At 46.6% G+C, this 26,601-nt stretch overlaps 1 protein-coding gene across 7 annotated transcripts in view; it reads left to right on the top strand.

The window, feature by feature from the left end:
- The window catches only part of ACACB (acetyl-CoA carboxylase beta), a 141,439-nt gene that overhangs the window by 39,254 nt on the left and 75,584 nt on the right, over positions 1–26,601 (top strand). For 5 of the 7 annotated variants that reach the window (XM_089894597.1, XM_022551013.3, XM_089894596.1 and 2 more), the window contains exons 2-3: positions 4,681–5,336; positions 25,031–25,163. In XM_089894597.1, the coding sequence (XP_089750723.1) occupies positions 4,690–5,336; positions 25,031–25,163 (780 nt within the window). In that variant the 5' untranslated portion in view covers positions 4,681–4,689. Of the gene's footprint in view, positions 1–4,680; positions 5,337–13,426; positions 13,717–19,430; positions 19,584–25,030; positions 25,164–26,601 lie in introns of those variants that run through there. The other 2 variants (XM_022551015.3, XM_022551014.3) reach the window with 2 other exon arrangements.

Genomic DNA, 26,601 nt, shown 5'->3' with positions numbered 1-26,601 from the left:
CCAGAAGTAGGAACAAGGCTTGAGCGTCAGAAAGTTGGGGTGCCGCTGTGAACACGTGTGTTTATGTATTTGTTTGTCCTTGTTTTCAATTCTTTTGGGATATGCCTAGGAGTAAAATCCCCAGGTTGTGTAGTAATTCTATGGTCAACTTTTTGAGGAACCCCCAAACCATTTTCCATAGCAGTTGAATTATTTTACATTCCCCCTAGTAACTTACAACTTCTCCACATTCTCACCAACACTTGATATTGTCTTTCCTCCTTTCTTTCTCCCTTCTTCCCTCCCTCCCCCCTCCCTCCCTCTTTCTTTTCCTTCCTTCCTTCCTTCCTTCCTCCCTCGCTCCCTCCCTCCCTCCCTCCCTTGCTTCTTTCATCCTAGTGGGTGTGAAGTGGTACATTGTAGTTTTGATTTGCATTTCCGTAATTACTAAGGATTCATGTTTTCATGAGCTCTTTGTATATCTTCTTGGGAGAAATTTCAATTCAAGTTCTTTGCTCGTTTTAAAATCAGGTTGTCTGTCTTTTGGTTGCTGAATTGTAAGAGTTCTTTATGTGTTCTGGATACTAGACCCTTACCAGATATATGGTTTGTAAAAATCTTCTCCCATTCTGTATATTGTTTTTTCACTTTATTGATAATGCCCTTTGGTGCACAGAAGTTTTTAATTTTGATGAGTCTGATTTATCTATTTTTAAGTTTGTTGCTCATGCTTTTGGTGTCATATCTAAAAATCCATTGCCAACTCCAAGATCATGAAGATTTACCCCTGTGTTTTCTTCTAAGCGTTTTATGGTTTTAGCTCTTGTATTTAGGTCGTTGATCCTTTTTTTTTTTTTTTGTGGTATGCAGGCCTCTCACTGTTGTGGCCTCTCCCGTTGCGGAGCACAGGCACTGGATGCGCAGGCCCAGAGGCCATGGCTCACGGGCCCAGCCGCTCCGCGGCATGTGGGATCTTCCCAGACAGGGGCACGAACCTGTGTCCCCTGCATCAGCAGGCGGACTCTCAACCACTGCGCACCAGGGAAGCCCCTATATGTCTGTCTTTATTCTAATACCACACTGACTATAGTTTTGTAGTAAATTTTGAAATTGGAAAGTGTGAGTCCTCTAATTTGTTTTGTTTTTTTTTAACATTGCTTTGGCTATTTGGGGCCCCTTGCAGTGCCATATGAATCTGTAGATTGCTTTGGGTAGCGTGGCCATCCTAGCAATAGTAAGTCTTCCAATCCATGAGGATGGGATGTCTTGCCATTTATTTAGGTCTTTTTTTTTTTTTTTTGCGGTACGCGGGCCTCTCAGCGCTGTGGCCTCTCTCGTTGCGGAGCACAGGCTCCGGACGCGCAGGCTCAGCGGCCATGGCTCACTGGCCCAGCCGCTCCACGGCATGTGGGATCTTCCCAGACCGGGGTACGAACCCGTGTCCCCTGCATCGGCAGGCGGACTCTCAACCACTGCACCACCAGGGAAGCCCCTATTTAGGTCTTCTTTAATTTCTTTCAGCAATGTTTCATAGTTTTCAGTCTATAGGTCTTTCACCTTCTTGATTAAATTTATTCCTAGATATTTTATTCTTCTGGATGTGATTATAAATGGAGTTATTTTCTTAATTTCCTTTTCAGATTGTTCATTGTTGGTGTATAGAAACAACTGATTTTTGCATATTGATCTTGTAGCCACCAACTACTTAATTTATTACCTCTATTAGTGCTTTTTGGTGGTCCTTTAGGATTTTCTATATAAAGAATCATGTCGCCTGTGAATAGAAATGATTTTATGTCTTTTCAATTTGGATGCGTTTTATTTCTTTTTCTTGTTTAATTGCTCTGGCTAGGACTTTCAGTATGATGTTGAATAGCAGTGGTGAAAGTGGGCATCCTTGTCTTGTTCCAGATCTTAGGGGAAAGCTTCCCATCTTTCAACATTGAGTATATATTTTCTGTGGTTTTTCTTCATTAATGTGCCTTATTCTTTTGAAGTTCTTTCCTATTCCTACTTTTCTGAATGTTGTTATTAATGGATGTTGGATTTTTTTTTTTTTTTTTTGGCTGTGCTGTGCAGCTTGTGGGATCTTAGTTCCCCAACCAGGGATTGAACCCGGGTCCTTGGCTGTGAAACCGCAGGTTCCTAGCCACTGGTCCATCAGGGAATTCCCAAGGGTGTTGGATTTTTGTCAAATGCTTTTTCTGTGTTCTTTGAGAGGATCATGTGTTTTTTCCCTTTGTTCTATTAATATGGTTTGTTCATTGATATTGAACAACCCCTCGACTAACTTTTTTTTAAAAGGAAACTTGATGATCTCAAAAGAAAAAAATCTCCTGACCCTTTGTTCTATTAATGTGGTTTGTTCATTGATACTGAACAAACCCTTGACTGACTTTTTTTTAAAAGGAAACTTGATGATCTTAAAAGAAAAAAATCTCCTGACCCTGTGTATTACCTAGAAAATACCCCTGACAACATTTCAGCAAATTCTGTTGCCCAAACTGTGCAAGAAGTACTTGGATCATGTAGTTCTGGGAAATCTTGAGAACTTTCCACTTCCCTTAAGAGTGTTGTATTGAAATTTAAAAAGAAAATGCAGGACTTCCCTGGTGGCACAGTGGTTAAGACTCTGTGTTCCCAATACAGGGGGCCTGGGTTCGATCCCTGGTCAGGGAACTAGATCCCACATGCATGCCGCAACTAACAGTTCACATGCTGGAACTAAGAGTTTGCATGCCACAACTAAGGAGCCCGCCTGCCGTAACTAAGACCGGTGCAACTAAATAAATAGATAAATAAATAAATAAAAAGAAAATGCCTTTTAGATACTAAAGTGATAAGCTTGAGTTTTGTGGTCCTCCTTTTTTTTTTTAATTTATTTATTTTTGGCTGCGTTGGGTCTTTGTTGCTGCGCGCTCACTTTCTCTAGTTGTGGTGAGTGGGGGCTACTCTTCGTTGCGGTGTGCAGCCTTCTCATTGCGGTGGCTTCTCTTGCTGCGGAGCACGGGCTCTAGAGCGCGTGGGCTTCAGTAGTTGTAGCACGTGGGTTCAGTAGTTGTGGCTCGCGGACTCTAGAGCACAGGCTCAGTAGTTGTGGCGCACGAGCTTAGTTGCGGCATGTGGGATCTTCCCAGACCAGAGCTCAAACCCGTGTCCCCTGCATTGGCAGGCAGATTCTTAACTACTGCGCCACCAGGGAAGCCCTGGTCCCGCTTTTTTAATGCTTCTACTGGATAATTATGGCAAAATTGGGTCAGAAATCTCAATACGTTCAGGTTGCGTTTTCATTTGTTTGCTTTTTAAACTATTTCCTGCAAATAATAATTACCTGTTCATTAATAGGGTAGAGTTAGTGTGGTGGTCAGAGGCATGGGTTAGAAATCGGAATATCTGAATTCATGTATTCAACAAAATGAATTTTTGTCCATTGTTAAGCTCTCACTCTGTACCAGGTGCTGTTCTAGGCCCTGGAACAGAACAGACCCTCCTTGGTCTTGCTGAACTTTCATTCTAGCTATGAGCATACCTGCATCAGGTGTACTAGCGCTACAAAGAAAATACGACAAGGTGCCCATTCCTCTTTCCAAGACCGTGATGATGATTGTGATAATAATACAGTGACACTGATGATCCTGGTAGTGATGGAGATGACGATCATAGAAGCCAACAATCCTTTTCATCTACAAATTGGAATATAATGAAGTCTTTTTTTAAGATAAGCTTTGTTGAGATATAACTCATATACTGTTTGACTCACGTAAAGCGCAAAATTCAATGGTTTTTAGTCTATTCAAAGAGTTGTACAACCATCACCACAATCAGTTTTGGAACATTTTCATCACTCCAGACAGAAACCCTGTACCCTTTAGCTTTCACCCCCATCCCATTAGCCCCAGGCAACCACTGATCTTTCCATCTCTATGAATTTGCCTAATCTGGGCATATTATCTAAATACATGGAATCATACAATATGTGGTCTTTGGGGACTGGCTTCTTTCACTTAGCATGGTGTTTTCAAATTCATCCATGTTGTAGCATGTACCAGTGGTTCATTCCTTTTTGTGGCTGAACAATATTCCACTGTATGGATAGACCCCATCTTGTCTATCCATTCATCAGTTATTGGGCATTTAGATTGTTTCCGCTCTGGGGATATTATGATTAATGATGCTCTGACAGAGTCTTTTAATGTACCTGATCTCATTTAGTTCTCTCTCACATGCATGTTTATGATTTATGGTGAGTGTGTGTTAGTTTATTTAGAGGTGGGAAACTGAGATCCAGAGAGGTTAAGAAACATGTCCCAGGGACTTCCCTGGCAGTCCAGTGGTTAAGACTTTGCCTTCCAATGAAGGGGGTGCAGGTCTGATCCCTGGTCGGGGAGCTGAGGTCCCACATGCCTCGTGGCCATAAAACCAAAACATGAAACAGAAGCAATATAGTAACAAATTCAATAAAGACTTTGAAAATGGTCCACATCAAAAAAAAAAAAATCTTAAAAAAAAGAAACATGCCGCAGACCACAGAGCATGTAAGCCGGGAGGAGCACCCCTTCTCTGCTCCCTGTCTAGTGCTTTTCCCCTCCAGCTCTCTCAGCCGAATACACAGAACCTTAACTGGCTCTCACCACCACCTCCTTTAAGAGCTAGATAACACGATTACATAAATCCTAAAACGTCTCTCTTGTTCCCTTACAGATTTTGTGAATGATCCTGCTTCTTTTTCTATCTTATCTGATTTTCTCCTGCCTGATCTTTTCCTGGTTAAAAAGCTGGGGGAAAATGACGGACTCCAAGCAAGTCACCAAGAGTAAATTGAAGGTGAGCTTCATCACAAGTCAGGAGCCCCTTCCAGCCTCAGACAGCTCCAGGGAGCCACTGCAGGAAAATTGCAGCAGCAGCTCTCTGCCAGAGACCCCTGACCAGGCTGAGCCAGCATCCCACAAAGGTCCCAAAGACGCCTGCCAGCAAAGAAACTCCCAGCCACCCCTGCTGCAGAATCCCCAAGGAAACCCCCTTTCCTCCAATGACCCCTTCCCAGCACGCCAAGCCAACGGGACAGAGAACGAAGGCCTGGAGACCCCAAATACCAGTGGCCCGTCCGTGCTAGCCAGACCCCAGGGCCAGCGAGTCAGGACCCTCTCCAAAGAAGACAGGAGGCGGGCGTACATCAAGAGGCAACTGATGACCAACTTCATCCTGGGCTCTTTTGACGACAACTCTTCCGATGAGGACTCTGGCACTGGCTCGTTCAGAGAATCTTCCCGGAAGGGCAGCCGAGCCAGCCTGGGGACACTGTCCCTGGAGGCTGCTCAGACCGCAAGCGAGACTGAGACCCCTGTCCCCGCTATAAGGTAACGTACCCTCTGTCCTCGTAACCAGGAGGCGCAGAGTTAGGGTGGGGTCCACACCCTTCCCTGCTCAGCCAAGCTACCTGCGAGGGTAGCTATGTGACAAGCAGAAGACATGAGCCTCCCTGCTTCCTTCCCTCCCTCCTATCAAAGTCATTTATTGAGCATCTACTGCGTGTACAGGGCCCCAGGCCAGGAAACTGGCTTTCTAGAAGATCGCGGTCTGGCTGGGGAGGATGACCTTGTATGCAACAACTAGTTATAATTTAAGCAGAATGAGCTCAGGTTGGCAAGAGCCAGAGCAATGATGGGAACCCAAAGGGAGGGACAGTTTCCCTGACTCCTGATGAGACATTCATTTACTTGTTCGTTCATTTGTTCATTCATCCAATAGGTAATTAACAACTGTAAAACATGCCTTCCCCCAGTGATGCCTTAACAGCAGAAATTCAAGGGAATCCCCTGGCTGTCCAGTGGTTAAGACTCTGCACTCTCACTGCCGAGGGCCTGGATTCAATCCCTGGTCAAGGAACTAAGATCCCACAAGCCATGCGGCACGGCCAAAAAAAAAGGGCAGAAATTCAAATACTATTACACATCCATCAGACTGATTGTTGGAAACAAATACCTACAGGTCCATCACAGGTGGGACTGTCCCAGGAGTGTAGTCAGTGGCTTCATTTCTGTTGTTCTTGTTATCAGACTTTGCCACCCCCCAGTCCCAAATTACAAATGGAATACGGTAATTCCGGGTAGAAAACATGGAAAATATGGGAGAGCAGAGAGTACAAAAGAGCCACCAACCATGACTTTGCCAGCGGGAAAGAACCTCTGCTGTGTTCTAGTGTTTGTTCCTGCTTCCAGTCTGTTCTTCTGCCCTGGGAGTGGAATCTTGTCTCTTCCTTTAAGCAGCTCTTGCACGCTCTCTGCTAAAATGAGGAAAACCTGGACTAGGACATGGGCTCTTACAAAGGCACCATGTTCCCGGTGACCATGGTGGCTGGAACATTTTTAACCCTGGTTACTGGAAATTGGAGATAGAAAAAAGAGAAAAATGCAGATATTCCCTATACTGATGATCTTTAGGGGAAGACTGTTTTGAGTTTCTGGAAGGGTTAAAGGAACAGTCAGACGTCAGAGTTGAGTACCACCCTGGCTCTGCCACCCCGCACTGTGTGACCTTGGGCGTGGCACATCGCCTCTCCTGGCCCCGGTCCCTCATCTGTAAAATTCTGAAGGGTTAAATCGGATAATGTTTATAAAGTATGCACAGAGCTTGGTATACAGTAGGTGCTCAGTAAGCAGTACATTCCTCCCCAGCTCCTTTCCCACCAGCACCCACTTCACCCAGCACTCGAATTCACCCATAGCTTCCCCACTTCTACCTACCCCTCTTCTACCTACAGTTTATATAAATTACCCATTTATCCTGTATAACAATGGTACAAGGCTGGTGGTGGATCCCTATTTTACAGATCAGAAAACTGAGGCTCCGAGAGGTGAAATAAATACTACTCAGCTTTAAAAAATAATGAAATAATGCCATTTGCAGCAACATGGATGGACCTAGAGATTATCATACTAAGTGAAGTAAGTCAGACAGAAAAAGACAAATACCATATGATATCACTTATATGTGGAATCTAAAAAAATGATACAAATGACCTTATTTACAAAAGAGAAACAGACACACAGACATAGAAAACAAACTTATGGCTAGCAAAGGGGATAGCGGGGGGGATATAAATTAGAAGTTTGAGATTAACATACACACACTACTATATATAAAACAGATAAACAGCAAGGACCTACTGTATAGCACAGGGAATGATACTAAGTATATTGTAATAACCTATAATGGAAAAGAATCTGAAAAAGAATATATATATATGTGTGTGTGTGTAATCACTTTGCTGCACACCTGAAACTAACACAACACAGTAAATCTACTGTACTTCAATTTTTAAAAATGGTTAAAAAAAAAAAGAGGCAAAGTACCTTTTCCAAGATCATGCAGCTAGGAAGTGGCAGAGCGAAGTTTCGAGGCCAGATCTGTTGGACAGCAGGATTCATTCCACTGTGTCACAGTGTGTTCTCCAGTAATCTCCAACGTTCTCTTCCTTCCAGACCCTTCTTTCCCTCATTATGACGGTTTCAGCAGGGATTAGGGAAAAACAGTTTATTAAACCAATTCACCCAAATGAAAAAGCATCAGAAATTATGTTAGATGTGGATGTCCAGTGAGGGGTTGCTAAGTGGCATCTAAGGAGGAGGAATGGTGAGATACATTTACCACACTGGCTCCAGCAAGAAACAAGATGCAGAGTCCTAGCAGGGAGATAGGAAATGTACAAATAAACAGGTAAACTGATAAGATAGTTTCCAAGTATGTTCAACGCCAGGAAGGAAACAGGCTACAGAAGAAATACCTGTGGGGATGTTTTAGAAAGATGTGGTCGGGTCAGGGAAGAGCTCTTGGAAGAGGCAACTTTCAAGCCAGAACAGAGCAGTCCAACAGAACTCTCTGCCACATTGGGATGTTCCAGGATGGAATGTTCTAGAACTCTGCTGTTCAGTATGGCAGCCACTCATCATATGTGACTATTGAGCACTTGAAATGTGGCTAGTGTGGCTAAAGAGCTGAATTTTATTTATTTATTTATTTGTTTGTTTGTCTTTGGCTGCACTGCATAGCTTGTGGGATCTTAGTTCCCTGACCAGGGATCGAACCCACGTCCTCAGCAATGAAAGTGCAGAGTCCTAACCACTGGACTGCCAGGGAATTCCCAGAACTGAATTTTAAATTTAAGTTTTAATTAATTTAAATTTAAATAGCCTCGTGGCTGGTGGCTGTTGTCTTGTATGGCACAGACCCAGCCCTAATTGATAAAAAGGAAACAACTGTGTGAATTCTTCCTACTGGTGCTAATTAAGAACTTATCAAGCAAATAGGCTTGCCAAAATAATAAATGTTACATTATTATTTTCTCCTGAGTCTTGGATTCCAAGAAAGTTCTGAAGATTAAATCAACTCATATTTCTAAGGTGCTTAGCAAGAGAATAAAGCACTTAATAAATGGTAGATTAAAATGGTAGGGCGGGGGGAAGACTCCCAAGTTTCTTCTCCCTGTCTTCCACTACTATTTTGAGGGGTCTTTGCTGGTTTGTTCTTAAAAAAACAGCTTTTCTGGACTGGCAAATTTATAAAGGTAAACGATACTTAACTGAGAGCCTATCTTTGCATATGGCTGTGGGCCAAAACAAGAAGTGAGTTTTCTGCCCTTGTATGTTCATTGCATAAAACTTAGCATTGTAGGTGAATCATTTTTCCTGCCTTGTCCCAGCAAAGGACTGGGGGAGGGGTAGAAGGATCTTGGATTTTATAAACCAGAGGCACCGAAACATAGAGATGAAGGTGCATTGTGGGGTGATGGGCACAGGGAGGGCCAATGTGCTGTGTGACCTTGGGTAGGCCTCTTCCCCTCTCTGAGCCTCCAATGCCTCATCTGCAGCATGAGGAGGCTGGACCAGACCCCTGAAAGCTCACAGGGCACACAGTTCTTTTGCCCCCAATACATGTGCTTTTCAAAGTTGAGGATTTTGAACTTTAGTACCGGGGCAACTCAGGTGGTTCTGCTGGTGCTTCCCAAAATCCTGGTATTTCCATTAGAACATTTCCAGCCCTAGCTGAGTCCCCGAGTCAGGGGCCTCTGATGGAGGGGACTCGCATGTGTTCGCTGTTTCTAATGACCTGGCACAAGAATCCCATGTGGAAGGATCTCCAGGGAGTCAAGGCCCACCTTTACAGTATTGCCCACGTGCCCCTAGTTTCTTGATCGATCACCCTGATGTGTCGTGAAAACTTAATCGCTCCTTGAGATCATGTCTTTAGTTTCTTTATTTGTTTACTTGGTTGTTACCTGTCTCCTGCATTGGACCACAAGCTCCATGAAAACAGGGCCATATTTTTGGGGTCTCCGCTTTTCTCCACTGCCTAGCCTAGTGTGGGTTCATGGTAGACTTTGAAGAAATACTCACCAAATGCGTGAATGAAACAAGCAACCCAAACCTGCCAAAGACAGAATTCTGAATTCCTGGGGCAAGCAAGACACTTTGTGAATGAGTCTGGGGATGAATGAATGAATGAATGAATAAATGGATGGATGGGTGGATGGACGGATGGGTTGGTGGATGGATGGATGGATGAACAGATGACTAGGCGTTTTGTTGTCCCTCTTTAGAAGCAGTAGAATTTCTGTTTTCATAAAATCCTTTTTGTATAAATCTTGTGATTTGTAGACTGGTTCTGAGGTGAAACTCCAATTTCAAATGTTTCTTCTCCCTTTAATCCAGTTATGCAACCTCACACTTCCCTTCCATTTTCCAACTGGACAAGGGCTGGCTACGATTATAGATTGATTACAGATTCAGTGACTGTGCTGTCTGCTCAGGGCTTCCCTCCCGTCTCTTTCCTTTTGGGTTCATCTCAAACCAGGAGTTGGAACTTGGTCTTTCTTTGGACTTGGAAGCAGTCCCCCAGGGTGGGAATTTCCATGCAACCTTTCAAAACAGAGCGGATGAGAACATCCCATGATGTATAATAGCAAAATAGCTGCTCACGTATTGTGAAATGAAGGTTACACGGCAATCCCACACGTTTAGCAAGCAGCCAAGTGGTTAGTACACGTTGGACCTGGGCTAAGACACCAGGTTCAAAGCCGCCTCTTACTCTCCCGTAACCCTGATAATCCTACCCTGTGGGGTGCGTATGTGGATCGAGTGGGATGGGACGCATTCAGGATCACGCAACTGCAGTCCTGAAATTTAAAGTTCTGAAACCTAAGTTTGTAAGTTGGCAGTGACCTCACTAGCAAAACCTGCCTTGATGCAAAGTTATTTATAGTCTTGTCCCATTTTGTGTGAATATTTATGCCTTCTGCTGGTGAAATATTAACCCCATAATGTGCCACATAAGGCTTTACCTTCCTAGAAAAATTTCCAAATTCTAAAATACATTGGGCCCTGGGAATTTCTAGTAAGGGATTGTGGGCACATGTATGTCATGTGCTGAGAATATTCCCTGGTGCATAATACTCATCCTTAATAAATGTGTGTGTGTGTGTGTGTGTGTGTGTGTGTGTGTGTGTGTGTGGCTGGAGAGACTGTAAGGAATGTCTCCAAATAGTAATCATTGTCTAACTATAGTAATAGTTGTCTAATTATGTGGTACACTTATGAGTCATCTAAATTTTCTTCTGCATTCTCTAACTTTCTGCTGTAAATATCATTGTTATAAGAAGTTTTAACAATGTTTAATAATAAAACAGTATAAAAATTACGGGGAGGAAAAAGCAAATCAGTCATCTCACTTCCTAGATAAGAAGCTGAAACCCAGAGAGGTGCAGGGGTCTGTCTGAGGCCTCCCAACAAGATATCATAGGCCCTTAAGCCATTCAAACCCAGACCCTCAGCAGATGCAGATCAGGAAGTGGTCTTCAAACTCCCAGTGTTGATGCTGCCGCCTAACCTGGGCCCCAGAAAAAGTACCTCCGCCCTCCTCCTAACTTGTTCTTTCTATAAATGGGAAGCGTGAGGAGATGAGGCAGTTTATCAGGCAGCCTTCAGCTGTGCATTCGTGGGATTGTCACCTACCCTCTCCATGGCTGGACTGGATGCTCTAAGTCCTTTGTGGCTCTCATAGTCTTTGCTTTTGTGTGGAGGGTTAGACAGGTCTGGGTTCAGATCTCAGAACAGTCCCATGCCCTCTCCGCTGCAGTTTCCTCCTCTGTTGAAGGGGGATAACATCAGTGTCTACCTCAGAAGGGTGCAGAGATCATGAGAGCAGAAGTGCTGGGAGTGGACAGCCCAGAGGCTGCCTCGGTTGCCATCATTTGCTTTTCTTTTTTAAATTGAAGTATACTTGATTTACAATGTTGTGTTAATTTCTGCTCTACAGCAGAGTGACTCATACATATATTTATACATTCTTTTTCATTGTTGTTTATCTCAGGATGTTGAATATAGTTTCCTGCACTATACAGTAGGACCTAGTTGTTTATCCATTCAATGTATAATAGTTTGCATCTACTAATCCCAAACTCCCAGTCCATCCTTCAGTTGCCATCATTTGAATGGGCATCTCCCAAAGTTCTTATATGTGGCCACGGCTATTTCCAAGCCCCACCGGGCATACACCTTTAAGATATAGCAACCTGTGTCCACAGAGGAAGATGGACTGAAGAGGCAGGTCAAGCTCTCTGATAGAAGGATACGATGCAAAGCAGAGAAGTTGAAATATCCAGTGTCAATGAGTATTCGGGTTTGTCAATAGAGAGTAAATATCTAGAAAAACGTGAGTAAACTGAAGAGCCTAACTGACTTGGGGTAGGGTAGGGTGTTTTGAAATACCTTCATTTCCTGATTTTAATTGTTTTTCCTGTTTTGAGGTGGTTACATGGAAGTGTGGGCCATTTGGGTCATGAGTACTTTTGGGTTTTTATTTGAAACTTAAAAAAAAAAAAAAAAATCAGCCTACGGCAGGTTTTTTTCTTTTTTGGAGGGACTAAAGATAAAGCCACGAAGAGCTTCCCTGGTGGCGCAGTGGTTGAGAGTCCGCCTGCCGATGCAGGGGACACGGGTTCGTGCCCCGGTCCGCGAAGATCCCACATGCCGCGGAGCGGCTGGGCCCGTGAGCCATGGCCGCTGAGCCTGCGCGTCCGGAGCCTGTGCCCCGCAACGGGAGAGGCCACAACAGTGAGAGGCCTGCATACCGCAAAAATAAAAAAGATAAAGCCATGAAGAAGCTTCTGGAAACTCTGAAGAACTAAGAATTTTGTTCATCTGTTTTATTTATGAAAAAAATTTTTTGTTGTTGTTGAAGTATAGTTGATTTACAATATTATGTTAGTTTCAGGGGTACAGCAAAGTGATTCAGTTATACATATACATATATATACTCTTTTCCGTATTTTTTCCATTATAGATTATTACAAGATATTGAATATATATATTTTAAAATTATTGTTGAAATGTTGTTGAATGTATAGTTAGAGGACTAACCAGCTAACCAGTGCCCTCAGGCAAGGCTGCTTACACGACTCCAGGGAAAGGTTACTGTTCACTTTGTGGCCGCCTGGATGGCGCCCCCTGGATGTGTGGCCCTAGCTGTGCCTTTAGAAGAGAATTCCTTTGCATTTATTTTATTTCTGATTTTTCGGGTTTGCTATCCACATAAGCTACATTTACTACTATTGCAATGCTTGCTAGGCAGTGTGTCGGGTCCTTTTTATTTATTATAACTACTTGGAGAAGCATTCATTCATTCACTCATTCTAACTGGAATCAGACTGCCTGGGTTCAAGTCGCCAGCTGTGGCGCCTTGGGCGATAGACATCTCTGCGTCTTCTTTCCTTATCTGTATTACGGAAATAAAACAGTAAGACTGCTGCGACGATTAAATGAGACAGAGGCACCGAAGAACACTCTGTAAATACCTTATCAGAAGGAAACTTACTTAGGGTCACAGGGCAGCTGCGTCTTTCCTGTCTTGGAGGCCCTTATTTTAGCTGGGGACCCAGGTGGTTCCAAGTGTGTGCTAGAAGCTCACTGAGGGCAGGGGAGGCATGGAGCAGACACGTCCCTGGAAGTATAGGTGAAAGAATAAGCAAAAACCGGAAATTGGAAGCCAAAAGTTGACTGCAGGGGCTTTTACCAGGCACCGTGGTGACATCTGACTCACATTTTAAATAACCCATATTTTCCACCACTTCCCTATTGTGTGCGTATTCCAGCACGTGAATTGCTTGCAAGTTTTTCCCAGCTGCCAGTCTGTAGGGGGGTATGCCATCCTGGAATTGTTCTACTCCAGTCCGGGGAGCTGGGGTGCCAAGAGGTTTCTTAAAGTCTCGGGCCACACTCTCCCGGCGCCCAAGGTCAGCGGTGGCTGCGCTACTGGCTGGTCCGGGGCGGGGTGGGGGGGAGGCGGGACCCGGTGTGGGAGATGGCGGGGTCCGTGTCCTGTCCCGGGACAGGAGGCGGGGCCCGGTCAGGGGGCGGGACCTCTAGGGAGGCGGGGTCCGCTTGGTCGGGGCGGGGCCTGGGCGGGCGCGTCTGCTCCGGAGACAGGAGGCCAGGACGCCTTTCGGGATGGAGGAAGACCTGCGCCGAGTTGGGCTTCTGCAGGGTGGTGCGCCGCCCGGCCCGAGGCGCTCTAGGACCGCGCTTCCGCCTCCCTGTCGCTACCTGGCTGGGCCCCGGGACAGGGGTCTGCCTCACAGGGGTAGGGGGTGCATGCTGTGTATCCGAGCAGGAGCCTGGTGGGCGGCGGGAGGGTCAACATGAGTCCCGCCAAGGGCAAGGTCTGTTTCCCCGATCGCAAAGTAAAGTAAGTAAGACTTCAACTTTAATGACCGTTGTTATCTTTTTTTAAAAAAAATTTTATTGGGGGATAATTGACTTACAATGTTGTGTTAGTTTCAGGTGTACAGCAAGTTATTTTTATAAACTCCTGCAGGGTCCCTCCCACCCGCCACTCCCCGCCCCCAGCCGAAGAAAGGCCGGCTTCAGTTTGGCAGCTGGGGAGATGGAGCCTGCCTCACAAACTCTAGCTGGTCTTGACGGTGCAGGTGGTTGCCAGATTTGGCAGTGATGTTGATTGGAGAAGTCCTCTCGGGAGCGCACAGGTGCCTCAAGGTTGGCTGGCTGGCTGGGCCCGCGCTTTCCCCCTCCTCCTCCCCTTAGCCTCGATAAAGGTGATGGTTGCCTGATGGCAGGTCGTTTTGAAGCCTGGTGATCGTGAAGCCCGGGGCGAATCCACGTACCCTTGGGCAGGCATCCCACTTACGGTTATTTTCTGAGCAGTTTAAGTGTAGGCATTTCTGTGCCTGAGCCCTTCTTAGCTCTGCTTCATTTCATTTCTTTTTTTTTTTTTTGTCTTCATTTTATTGCATTTTTTAAGGTTACCGAAGTGTTGCTAACTGTGTTTGTTGTTGAAAATTCAGAAAATTATAGATAAGCAAAAAGGAAGAACAAACTCACCCATACCCCTCTCCTCCATTTGATCTTTATTAACAGCTGCTGTATAGTCTTTCAGCCTTTTTTTATTTTTGGTGCAGGTATGCTTTAATTTATGAACTCGAATCATACAGAACATACTATGTTGTAACTTGCTCTTTCACTGGGCATTAAGTAGTCTACCAGTGGACTCAGCTCACTGTGGCCCACAGCCTGTTTTTGTGTGGCCTGCAAGCAAAGAATAGTTTGTAACTTACTTACTTATTTATATGTTTTTTGGCTGTGCTGGGTCTTTGTTGCTTCGCGCAGGTTTTTCTCTCTAGTTGCTGCGAGTGGAGCTACTCTTCATTGTGGTGCGCGGGCTTCGCATTGCGGCAGCTTATCTTTGTTGCAGAGCACGGGCTCTAGGCGCGCAGGCTCAGTAGTTGTGGCTCGCAGGCTCTAGAACGTAGGCTCGGTAGTTGGGCGCAGCGGCTTAGCTGCTCCACGGCATGGGGGATCTTCCCGGACTAGGGATTGAACCCGTGTCCGCTGCATTGGCGGGTGGATTCTTAACCACTGTGCCACCAGGGAAGTCCCAGTTTTTAACTTTTAAATGGTTGAAAAAAAATCAGGGAATTCCCTGGCGGTCCAGCAGTTAGGACGCTTTCACTGTAGCAGCCTGAGTTCAATTCCTGGTCAGGGAACTAAGATCCTGCAAGCAGCGCGGCACGGCGGAAAAAGAAAAAGAAAAAAGACAGTTGAAAAAATTCAAAAGAAGGCTACTATTTAGTGAGATGTGAAAATTACATGAAGTTCAGATTTCAATGTCTACAAATAAGGTTTTACTGAAACATAGCCACGTTATGTATCATCTATGGCTGCTTTTGTGCTTCAAGGGCAGTATTTAGTAGTGGAATAGAGACTGAATGGACTCCAAAACCTAAAGTATTTACTGTCTGGTCCTTTACAGAAAGCATTTGCCAACGCTTGTTCCACATGGTGCATTCTAGGGGTCCATAGTGTTCCTTTAAATGGATACACTTTAAAATTGATAAACAGTCTCCTACAGAGAGTGGATATTTGGGCTCTTTCTCCCTTTTTGTTATTATAACTAACACAGTGAAGAACAGCCTTGTAGCTAAGCCTCTCCCTATCATTTGTTCTTTTCCCAGGATGTATCCATCTGGTCCATAAACATTACCTGACTATCTCCTGAGTGTAAGGCCTGCATCTGGAACCAGAAAGGGACACAGAACTGTTTGGGAAACATGACCTCTGCCTTTTAGGAACTCTTTTTTTTTTTTTTTTTAATTTATTTATTTTGGCTGTGCTGGGTCTTTGTTGCAGCTTGTGGGCTCTTTTTTTGTGGCTTGTGGGCTCGTTTTTGCAGCGCGCGGGCCTCTCTAGTTGTGGCATGTGGGATCTTAGTTCCCCGACCAGGGATCGAACCTGGGCCCCCTGCATTGGGAGCATGGAGTCTTAACCACTGGACCACCAGGGAAGTCCCTAGGAACTCTTGATCTAATGGGGGAAGCAGGTGTTTTCTTAGTAATTCAAATTCAAGGCCCATGGGAGTAACAGTAATTAACTGCTACCCTTCATGGGGTGCTTTCAGGATGCCAGGCTGAACACTTTGTACGTGTGATCTCATGCCATATTTACGACAGCACCATGGGACACTCAGTGGGTGCTGTCATCTCCATTTTACAGATGAGGAAACTGAGGGTGTCAGTGCTGGTGATAGCGTAACGGGGATTCCGCTCAGGCTCTTGCCCAAAGGGCTCTTCATGGGCAGCCAGGTTTTAATGCATAATGTGCTTGAATAGACTCTTTCAAAATGTAAGCCCTTCCTAATGTTGGACTAGTCAGAAGACTAAAGGACTCGACTGGTAACTAGTTACTGTGGCTGGTGAGCGTGCCAGGGAAGTGAAGACTCTTAGAGCCAGAAGGGCCTCAGTGGTTGTTTAGTTTCTCGGATGCAGGGTTCAGAGAGGGCAAGAGACCCAGATGTGTGGCCAGCCCACCAGGAGGGAGGCTGACCCTCCAGTGTTTTTGGTTTTTCCGCAGAGGAGACTAACAGAGCCTTCAGGGGCACCCTCCTTGGAGTGCTCAGAGCATGTCTGAGCAAAGGGCCCACAGAAGGATAGGGGTCCCAGATTTGAATCACAGTCATTCTTGTGCACTAAGTTTTTTGTGGAGCATGGTAGTCACATTCCTTCCACATTTGGAGCCTTAATCTAACCCATCTGGCCAAAACCCTCAAGTCTTACAGGAACGAAAGCAGGCCACGTGGTCTACAAAGGATACATTTTTTCTGATCTATAAAACTATTAACACAAAAAGTTTAACCTATAACTCTTGAATCACATTTAATTGTACACTTTAATCCAAAAGAATAGCTTTCACAAACCACTTTATTTTTTAAAATTTATTTTCATTTATTTATTTTTGGCTGCATTGGGTCTTTGTTGTCACACGTGGGCTTTCTCTAGTTGCGGTGAGGGGGGGCTGCTCTTCGTTGTGGCGCGCGGGCTTCTCATTGCGGCAGCTTCTCTTCTGTTGCAGAGAACAGTCTCTAGACGCATGGGCTTCAGTAGTTGTGGCGCGTGGGCTCAGTAGTTGTGGCTCGTGGGCTTAGTTGCTCTGCGGCATGTGGGGTCTTCCCAGGCCGGGCTTGAACCCATGTCCCCTGCATGGGTAGGCGGATTCTTAACTGCTGCTCCACCAGGGAAGCCCCGACACAAACCACTGTAATCCAAAAGAATGAACTTGCATGAAATTGGAATTGTCCCGGCAAGTTCAGACCATGTGATCACTGTATATATAATAATATGAAGATGCTTTATTGGGTCACTGCATGGCTCCTCTCTTAGCTTAAAGTCGCTAAAAAGATGGAGATAGACAGCCGCACTCTGCCGCTGAGCTCTGTAGCCTTGAAAAGTGCCATCAACCCTTTGAACCCCGGTTTCCTCCTCTGTCAATGGGGCTGATTCTAATTGGCCTTTCCAGGGGTTCTTATGCCTCACACTCAGGGCCGTGGGTGCGGTCCTGAGTCAGCACAAACATTTGCACAAGTGATAACAGTGATGACAGAATTCTGTTGCAAAAGAGGCCTATGCAGTTAAGAGGCATTTGGGATCCTATCCTGGAGGCCTGGACCATCTACTAAGGAACCAGAAATAATAGGAAGGCAAGGTCCCAAGTGCTGGCCAGCATTCCTTGGTGTGCAAACAGGGCCAGAGTTCAGAGAACAGAGAAGTGAATGTGGGTCGGAGTGGTTGGAGGACAGCTCAAGAAGAGACTTGAGTCTCTGTTGGGATGAAATAAAGTTGAGGACCGGAAGGCAGAAGAGTCTGGTCTTCAGTGAGCCCCACAATATCCCGTTATGATGTCACTGCCGAGGGAATCCTGCTCAGGACCGAGGCCCGCTGCCCATGTTGAAATGTTGGTTGTTGATCTGTGGGTAGTCTCACTCCTATGTCATACACATTAGAATTTCCTGAGGGGCTTTTGAAAAACCAAAGTCTGCAAAGTTTTTGGTTTTTTTTTGCGTTACGTGGGCCTCTCACTGTTGTAGCCTCTCCCGTTGCGGAGCACAGGCTCCGGACACGCAGGCTCAGTACCCATGGCTCACGGGCCCAGCCACTCAGTGGCATGTGGGATCTTCCCGGACCAGGGCACGAACCCACGTCCCCTGCATTGGCAGGCGGACTCTCAACCACTGCGCAACCAGGGAAGCCCTGCAAACTTTTCATAAAGAGCCAAATAATCAATCTTTTCGGCATTGTGACAGTATGGTCTCTGTCACATCTACTCAGCCCTGCCTTTTACTGCCCCAGCTCCCACAGGCAATGTGTAATTGAATGGGCCTGAGTGTATTCCAGTCATGATTTACAGACACTGAAATTTGAATTTCATATAATTTGCACATGTCACAAGGTACGATTCTTTTTCAACCATTCAAAAATGTAAAAACCTTTATTAGTTTGTGGGAGGTACAGAAGCAGGTGACAGACTGAATTTGGCCCTTGGGCCCTAGTTTGCTGACCCCTGGCCCAGCCAAAGTGGCCATCTCTGGAGGCACCGAGGGGGCAGTTGGCCTGAGAAATTTCCAAGCATCCACTTATCTGGGGGTCCAAAGATGAGTTCAAAGCTATCGACCTTTCCTGGGCTATGCAATGTCCTTTCTTGCTTACTTGCTGGGTGATAATAGTAAGGCCTTTACTTCCATCAGGGCATCAGCTCAGAGCAGTGACCATCCCTGTTTTATGAAATAAATGGTAGGGTAAGTGATTTAAGAGCTGGTTAATGCCAGGGCCCTAGCCTGGTGGCCTCACACTGGGGCTTTTATACTGGCTCCCGTGCAGAGAGGCACCTCAGCTAAAGCTCTTTCCTGCAGGCCGGGCCCAGTGGTGAACCCTGGACACGTGCTCTAGGCGGCAGATCCTATTCATATTATAAATATTCACATCCTATCAGGGAGGCAAGGCACAGAATATTGAAGCAACTTTCCCAAGATTACACAGGTCATAAGTAGTAGATTTTGGATTCAAAGCCTGGGAGGACGGTTCTAGTCTACTGGGCTTTCTCACTTGTGGCACTGTTCACATTTGGGGCCCTGTAATTCTTTGTTGAGGGCTGTCCTGGGCTTTGCAGGGTGTTGAGTGGCATCCGGGCTTTTTATCCACTAGATGCCAGGAGTACACTCCACTCTGTGATGACCAAAAATGGCTGCCAACAGTGCTGTGCGTCCCCAAGGGAGCAAAGTTGCACCCAGTTGAGAACCCCGGATTACCATATTGTCTCTCAAATGTTAAGTGCTTGTTTTTGAAAGTCCAGACCACAGAGTTACTTCCATTTATCTCAGATAGCTTTGTGCCTTGAAATTAGATCCCGGGGGTCAGATAGAATTGGATTGGAAGCCCAGCTCTGCCACTTGCCAGCTGTGTGACTTGAGGTCAGTGGGCCCCTCTGAGCCTCCGTTTCTTCATCGTGAGCAGGAGATGATGGTCTCCCCTGCATAAGGCTGTGGGGATTCAGGGAGGAGCCCCCCTGTGCCCAATCTATGGTGACATTTGAGGATGTTTATTCCTTCCTTCCCAGTGCAGTCCTGCCTGGTCTCATGCCTGGGCAGCTGATGGTGTTGGGTGTTTGGCTGACAGCTCTGTTGTGTAGTTGACCGCACCTGAAGCCACTTCCAGTCACCGTGGAATATTTCAGCCTCCACACTTGCCTTGGAACGAATACCAGCCAAAGGTCAGTCCCCCAGAGCCAATGTTGATTGGCCTCCAACTTCATCAAAAACAGATAAAAATAGCCAGTAGCCTCAGGCTGGCCCCACTGAAGCAAAGCCACACCAGCATTGTGTGTTCACCCGTGTACTTTGCTGGGATGGGTTTGGGACCCTTCTGGTGGAGGGGCTGTGTCACCAGTTTTGAAGTCAAAATGGCGCCGTGAATGGTTTTTCCCAGGCCACAGAATGGTGTTTGTCTAATGGTTGAGTTTTTCTTTGTTGCTCTTTAGGTCAAATTGCTGAGTTTTAATGTTGCGTGTATAAAAGTGGGATGTCTCAGACTTTCTGAAGCCACAGGATCAAGCCAGCCAGTTGGGGAAGACCACGGACAGAGTGGGGAGGGTGGATGGTTGGGGAGGAGGCCATGGGCAGAGGAGTGGCCTGATGCCGTTCTTGGTTAGATTGGGAGATCAGTAGCCCCTGATCCTCCTGGAATCACTGCATTGAAATAATATAGAGTTTACTGTGTGCCACATGCCATCTTTTACTTTCTATGTATTGATATGAGCTTATTTAATCCTCTCAATCCAATGAGGTACATGTTATTATCCTCATTTTACAGTGGAGGATACTGAGTGCCTTACTGAATGGATACCAAAATGACCATGGCTTTCAGCATCCCTATTACAAAGTTAATAGCTTTTTCTTCTTACTGAAAATAATATATCATGGCAGAAGATTTAACAAAGATAGGCAAAGAGGAGAAAACAGAAACCACCCATAATTCAACCACTTTGAGAAAGCTGCTCTTAACATTTTGGTATCTATTTCCCTAGATCAGGGGTCTGCAAACGATGGCCCTCAGGCCGAATGCCTGTTTTCTAAAGAAATAACGAAAATAAAGTTCTTGGGCTTCCCTGGTGGCGCAGTGGTTGAGAGTCCGCCTGCCGTTGCAGGGGACACCGGTTCGTGCCCCGGTCCGGGAAGATCCCACATGCCTCTGAGCCTGTGCGTCCGGAGCCTGTGCTCCGCAGCGGGAGAGATCACAACAGTGAGAGGCCCGCGTACCGCAAAAAAAAAAAAAAGAAAGAAAGAAAGTTCTTAAAAACAAACTGAACTGCTTGTTGGTTAATGGAATGTAATTATAATGAAAGCACTGTTCATATTTGTAAGATGATATTGACTTTCAGAGTCCTTTGCTAAGTCCTGTTTCGTTTCAGCAGTTCAGTCCTAGGAGGTTTTAGAAGAAAAGCTGCTTGCAGTTTGTGGGAGGCAGGAAGGCCAGTTCAGGGGCTGGAAATCATTTGTTCATTTGTTTGTTCTTTCGGACAACATGCATAAGCCTTGTTGAACGGAGACAGTCTTAATTGAAAATACAAATCCTGTGGTGGCATAGCATCATTATCGGTTTCTGTCATTCATTTCTGGTTTTGTTTCCTGGCCAACAAGTCCGTTTTTTCATTTCTGATAGGCAGGGCTTGGGTTGGGGTGGGGGTGAGAGGGACAGACTGCAGGTTTGTAGAAGGCTTTTCCCACGGGGAACTGTCCTGCATGGATAGACTTTATACAACAGAAAATGCCCACACCCAGCATTTCCTGGTGTGATGGAAAGAGCCCCAGTCCCGCTGACTTGCTGGGTGATTCCCTTTGGCTGACGGGACCTCAGTTTGCCCATCTGTAAACTGGGCTTTCTCTCCCTACAGTGGCTTATTGGCTTCCAGCTTTGCTTTTCCCAGTGACATGCTGGCAGTGTTCCTTAGGGTCTATCAGTTCTTTTTTTTTTTTTCCCCAAATATTTATTTATTTGGCTGCGCCGGGTCTTAGTTGCGGCACGTGGGATCTTCGTTGCCGCGTGTGGGATCTTTTGTCGCAGGATGCGAACTCCTAGTTGCAGCATGTGGGATCTAGTTCCCTGACTAGGGATCGAACCCGGGCCCCCTGCATTGGGAGCACGGAGTCTTAGCCACTGGACCACCAGGGAAGTCCTGGGTCTATCAGTTCTTCACCAAAACTTTTGGCCCCCCAAACCCACTCAGCCCCAGCCTCCCAAAATGCCTGGTGACACAGTTGCTGGATGCACCCCTGGGTGGCGAACCTCTAACTTAATGCCTGGCAGGTGGCTTGGCAGGTGGCTATCTCCCTGCTTGAATAGCCCATTTCCGGGTTGAGAGAGTGGGCTGAATGCCTGATTCTGCACCTGTGAAAACCCCACCAAATGACAGCAGAGATTTTCTTTTTTTTTTTTCTTCCATACGCGGGCCTCTCACTGTCGCGGCCTCTCCCGTGGCGGAGCACAGGCTCAGCGGCCATGGCTCACGGGCCCAGCCGCTCCGCGGCATGTGGGATCTTCTCGGACCGGGGCACGAACCCGTGTCCCCTGCATCGGCAGGCGGACTCCCAACCACTGCGCCACCAGGGAAGCCCAGCAGAGATATTCTTAAAGAGCTGGAAACCCATCAAGCCCTGGAAGAACAGGAGGGGAAGTTAGCAGCAACATTTTGGAAGCCAGAAAAGCAGAAGAACAAGCAGCCACTGGCTGAGCAGAACCAAGACGGCTGAGCCGTAAGGCAGCAGTGAGGGAAGCTGAGAACCTGTACCCCAGAAGGCGCAGGGATTGGGTGCCTCCACGTCTGGGAGCATCTACATGAGAAGGATTGGGTGAAAGAATCCCAGACCCCCCATCTGCTCCAGGTGGCTGGGAGCTTCCCACTTCCACCCCAGTAGCAGGCAGGCGGTTTGATCTCTGGAGAGGGAAAGGCAGAGGGTCTTTGGGCTGGAGACCGATGGGCACTATGGAGCCAGTGTCCCAAACCGGAGGATGGGTGCTGTGTGCGTGCTGAATCCTGAAAGCTGCCCTGCCCCCCAGACCTGTCCCAACACTTCTCCCACTTCCCCCTGGTCCCTAGGCTCCTGGCCAACCTTTATCCTCCAGGCAGAAGACCCCAAAACTTTTCCTTACTGGGGGAATTGGACCAGCCAGGGAGGATGACTCTAAAAATACTTGGGGTTCCCCAACACACAGTCCTCCCAGATCACCCTGCATTGAGGTCAGGGTCTAGTGACCCCAGCACATGCTCAGTACTTCTCATCAGCCCTCTAGTTCCTGCTCTTGGTCATGAGGAAGCAACCATAGCTTATGAAACATTTGGGTGCAGTTTCTAAGATGGAAGGCAGGCCCCAAACATACCAACAAAGGGGACACAGGAAACGTGGGAGAAACAGAAACCACATCAGGAGAAGAGAACTTGGAGAAGCTATCATAAATACCCTCATCAGGGGCAGGGAGGATATTATACACATAGGAACAGGATGTATAGAAAAGGGGATATTGACAGACCAAAACCAAGCTCTTAGATGTTAAAAACTCCACTGAACAGTTAGGAGATAAGGCTGAGGGAATCACCCAGAAGGTAGAAGAAAAGAGAGAGAAAATAGGAGAGGGGAAAAATACATAAACTAGTGGGCAGTCCAGGAATTTCAACATCCAGGTAATAGGAGAGAATGGAGAAAAAAGAGGCAGGGAAGTCACCAAGGACATTTTTTTTTTTTTTCCCGGTATGCGGGCTTCTCACTGTTGTGGCCTCTCCTGTTGCGGAGCACAGGCTCCGGATGCGCAGCCTCAGCGGCCATGGCTCATGGGCTTAGCCGCTCTGCGGCATGTGGGATCTTCCCGGACCGGGGCACGAACCCGTGTCGTCTGCATCGGCAGGCAGAGTCTCAACCACTGCGCCACCAGGGAAGCCCACCAAGGACATATTTGAAGATAAATTCCCAGACCTCAGTTTCTAGATTGAAGGAGCCTGACAGCTTCCCAGCCTTACTGATGGAAGTAGGCACACACCTCAGCGCATCACTAAAATCACCCCTAAAATTGTAGAATACTGGGGCAAAGAGAAGATCCTATAAGCTTCTGGTTATGAAAAAACAGGTCACCTACAAAAGGATCAAGGATCATCATGGCTCTGGTTCTAGCATTCTTGGAAGCCACAACAACAGTGACATAAGGCTTCCAAAATTCTAAAGGAGAAGGTTTTCCCTCTTAGAATTCCATGCACAGCCAAATGATCGGGTCCAATGTGATGGCAGAGGAAGACAGTTTTAGAACATGCAAGGCCACAAAACGTTTACTCCCCTGAACACCTTTTCTTAGAAAGCTACTGAAGGATGTCTTCCATTGAAACAAGAGAGTAAACCAAAGAGGAGCAAGACATGGAGGACAGAAAAAAGGGATCCAAGAGAGCCAAAAGGAGTCTCCGAGGTGATAGTGGCAAGGGAACCCTATGCAGTCAGGATAAGACAGGCATGTTGGGGGCGTTATTGTCATGTGTCCTGCCATTGTACCATCTTTTTAACTGGATGAAACTACTGGCAGATATACCCCAGCAAAACACGGGAGTCCATCAAGAAAGAGGGAGCCATGTGGTCCCTCATTCAGGATCAAACCCCAAGGAAAGGCAAAGGGAATCCTAAGGATGCCAGTGAAGGGAAGTCCCAGTTGATGGTTGCCTAGGGGTTTAGAGAACAGCGTCTGGATGAAAGGAGAGTCGAGGCCTTCAGGAATGATGTGGTCCATGGAAAACAATGGAACTGATCAATTATCTTACGTGTACTAAGAGGCTGAGGAGTGAGATGAATTAGCGACAGATACAAGGAAAACCAAGTCAATGAAAAAAAATCACTACAGGAAAAAAAAAAAGGAACATCTGGTATACCACAGCCCCTCACCTGTGAATAATGATCCCAGACTCATAAAACACCAAATACTGAATTTACCAAATTGCAGTATACCTGTATTGAGAGGTTGGGGAAAGGGGAGCAGATGGGATGGCTGCTTAAGAGCACTAATTCCACATCTGTCAAGATAAGAAGTTCATAGATGGATGGTGTCTTAAATGGATGACTCACGAGGTAATGTACACATATTGTTCAGAACCGTGGAGATGTGTAAATGCCAGAAAGAGTCAAACGTGATTTCCTCTGGGGTGGGGTTCTAGAGGGGGATGGGGCAAGGACCCTCTATTTGTTATACATTTTTTTGTTTTCAGTTTTTTCAAAAAATTTGATATACACGTACAGAAAAGCACATGAAAGTTACAAACTGTTTAACAAGTGTAAAGTATTAGAATGTGGGAACTTCCCTGATCATAAACTTGCACCCCTGTTCTAAGCTTTTTTGTATTATTTGAGCTCCTAAATTATGGGCGTATAAAGTAAGAATGACTCTAAGATGAAAAATCTGATCGTGCAGCTTGGAGCAGGTCAGGGCGTCGTTCCTACTTCATTTGTGATCTGACCTCTCGAGTCTCCTCGTAAAGTGTTTCAGGCTCCCCGAAGAGGGACTGCAAAGCAGCAGGGGTCTGGTGGGCTTTAGCTTCTCTGTGGATGTGCATTTCATAGCTGCCGGGTGCCCGACCCCCTCCCCGAGCATCCCAGACCTGCTTGCTCATGCGTCAGTCCTGTTCCCTGGCAGGCCCAGCATGTCCGGACTCCACCTGGTGAGAAGAGGCCGAGAACAGAAGAAGCCGGACCTGCACAGAGACTTTACTGTGGCTTCCCCTGCCGAGTTCGTCGTGCGCTTTGGGGGGGATCGGGTCATCGAGAAGGTACAGATGGGATCCCGGCACTCGGTGTGGGGTGAGGTGGGCCAACCAGCCTCAGGCTGCAGAGAAAAAGTCCTGCCCCTTTGTGAGCGCTTGCGAAGGGCTGGGCGCTGGGGTTCATCAGCTTTTCACCCTCATGACAGCTTAAGTGACAGGTGCGTGACCCCACGTCACAGAGGAGGAGACTGGGGCCTCTGAGAAGGGTGGGGAGGCAAAGACCCTTCGTGCAGGGGGCTGCTTTCTGGGTTTCTAGGAGGGGAGCCTAAAACCCAGCCCTGCCCTCTCGAGGGGTATAGCTCCTTACAGGAGAGCAGACCCAGATACTAGAATGACAGGGACGGAAGGAAACAGCTAAAATTGGTGGTTTGTGAAGGCTTTTCACACTGTTTCCTGTTCTAGCTGGTAAAGGCCCTTGACCTCGTGCTGTTTGATCATTCCCGTCGTATTCACGGAGAAACTAGAGCTCAGGGATCCGACATTGGTTGTCCAAAGTCACGTAGGTAGTAAGTGCTGAAGTCAGGACTTGAACCCAGCTCAGTTTGACTGAAAGCCTTTTGCTTTTCCATTTTATTCGAGGGTGGTGATAATGATGATAACAACAACAATCGCGGCAGCTACCATTGACTGAGGGTCTCCCCTGGGCCAGGCATCCTGTTAACTGCTTACATTGTTGTGTCTCATTTAACCATCCCCACAGCGTTGTCAGTGGGTATTACTTTACAGATGAGGAAACTGAGGCCCAGACAGAGGAAGTGGCTTGCCTGGGTCTCACAGCTAATCAGTGGCAGAGCTGGAATTTGAAACCAGAGCCCATGCCCTCACCCCAGCATCCTAAGTACGGCATTGAGCCACAGAGACTCATATAGGTCCCCCAACCTGGCTGCCACCAGTCTCCCTGGCTGAAAATGCACACACCCACACGACCCCCACCCGCCCCGCCCCAAAGCCTTGATCTGATAATTAGGTTGAGGAAGCCATAGCCCAGCCGTTCTATCATCATTCATGGGAGGCATTTTTGAAAGGGGTAAAGGAACGCAAAAACTACGGTGGCCACTCGCGGGATGTGATGTCTGGGCTCGCATTCCCTTCTGTAAAATAGAGGCGATCACATCCAAAATCTCCAATGGGACTTGTCCTTCAGGGCCATCATGAAGATTAGTCAGAGATGGAAGGACCTTAAAATTATGGACTTGGTACAGAAGTTGGAGCTTTGAATCTATACACCTAATTTTTTTTTTTTTAACAAGAAAACTAGAGCTTGGTTTTATAGAGACCAAACCATGAGGTTTACCAGTCTGAGCTCCTCATATGAAGATGAAGCACAGAGTGGGAAGGGATCTGCCTAAGGCCACACAGCAAGTTCACAACACAGTGAGAACTGAAACTAGGACCCCTCTGTTGCTGGGGACAGCCAGCCTCACTGCCTTTCTTCCTTCCCAAA

Source organism: Delphinapterus leucas, chromosome 14 (genome assembly GCF_059928025.1).
Source record: "Delphinapterus leucas isolate spDelLeu-1000000601 "Yukka" chromosome 14, BTC_Dleu_Yukka2, whole genome shotgun sequence".
Classification (NCBI taxonomy): Eukaryota; Metazoa; Chordata; class Mammalia; order Artiodactyla; family Monodontidae; genus Delphinapterus; species Delphinapterus leucas.
This window is presented reverse-complemented; position numbering and strand designations above follow the sequence as displayed.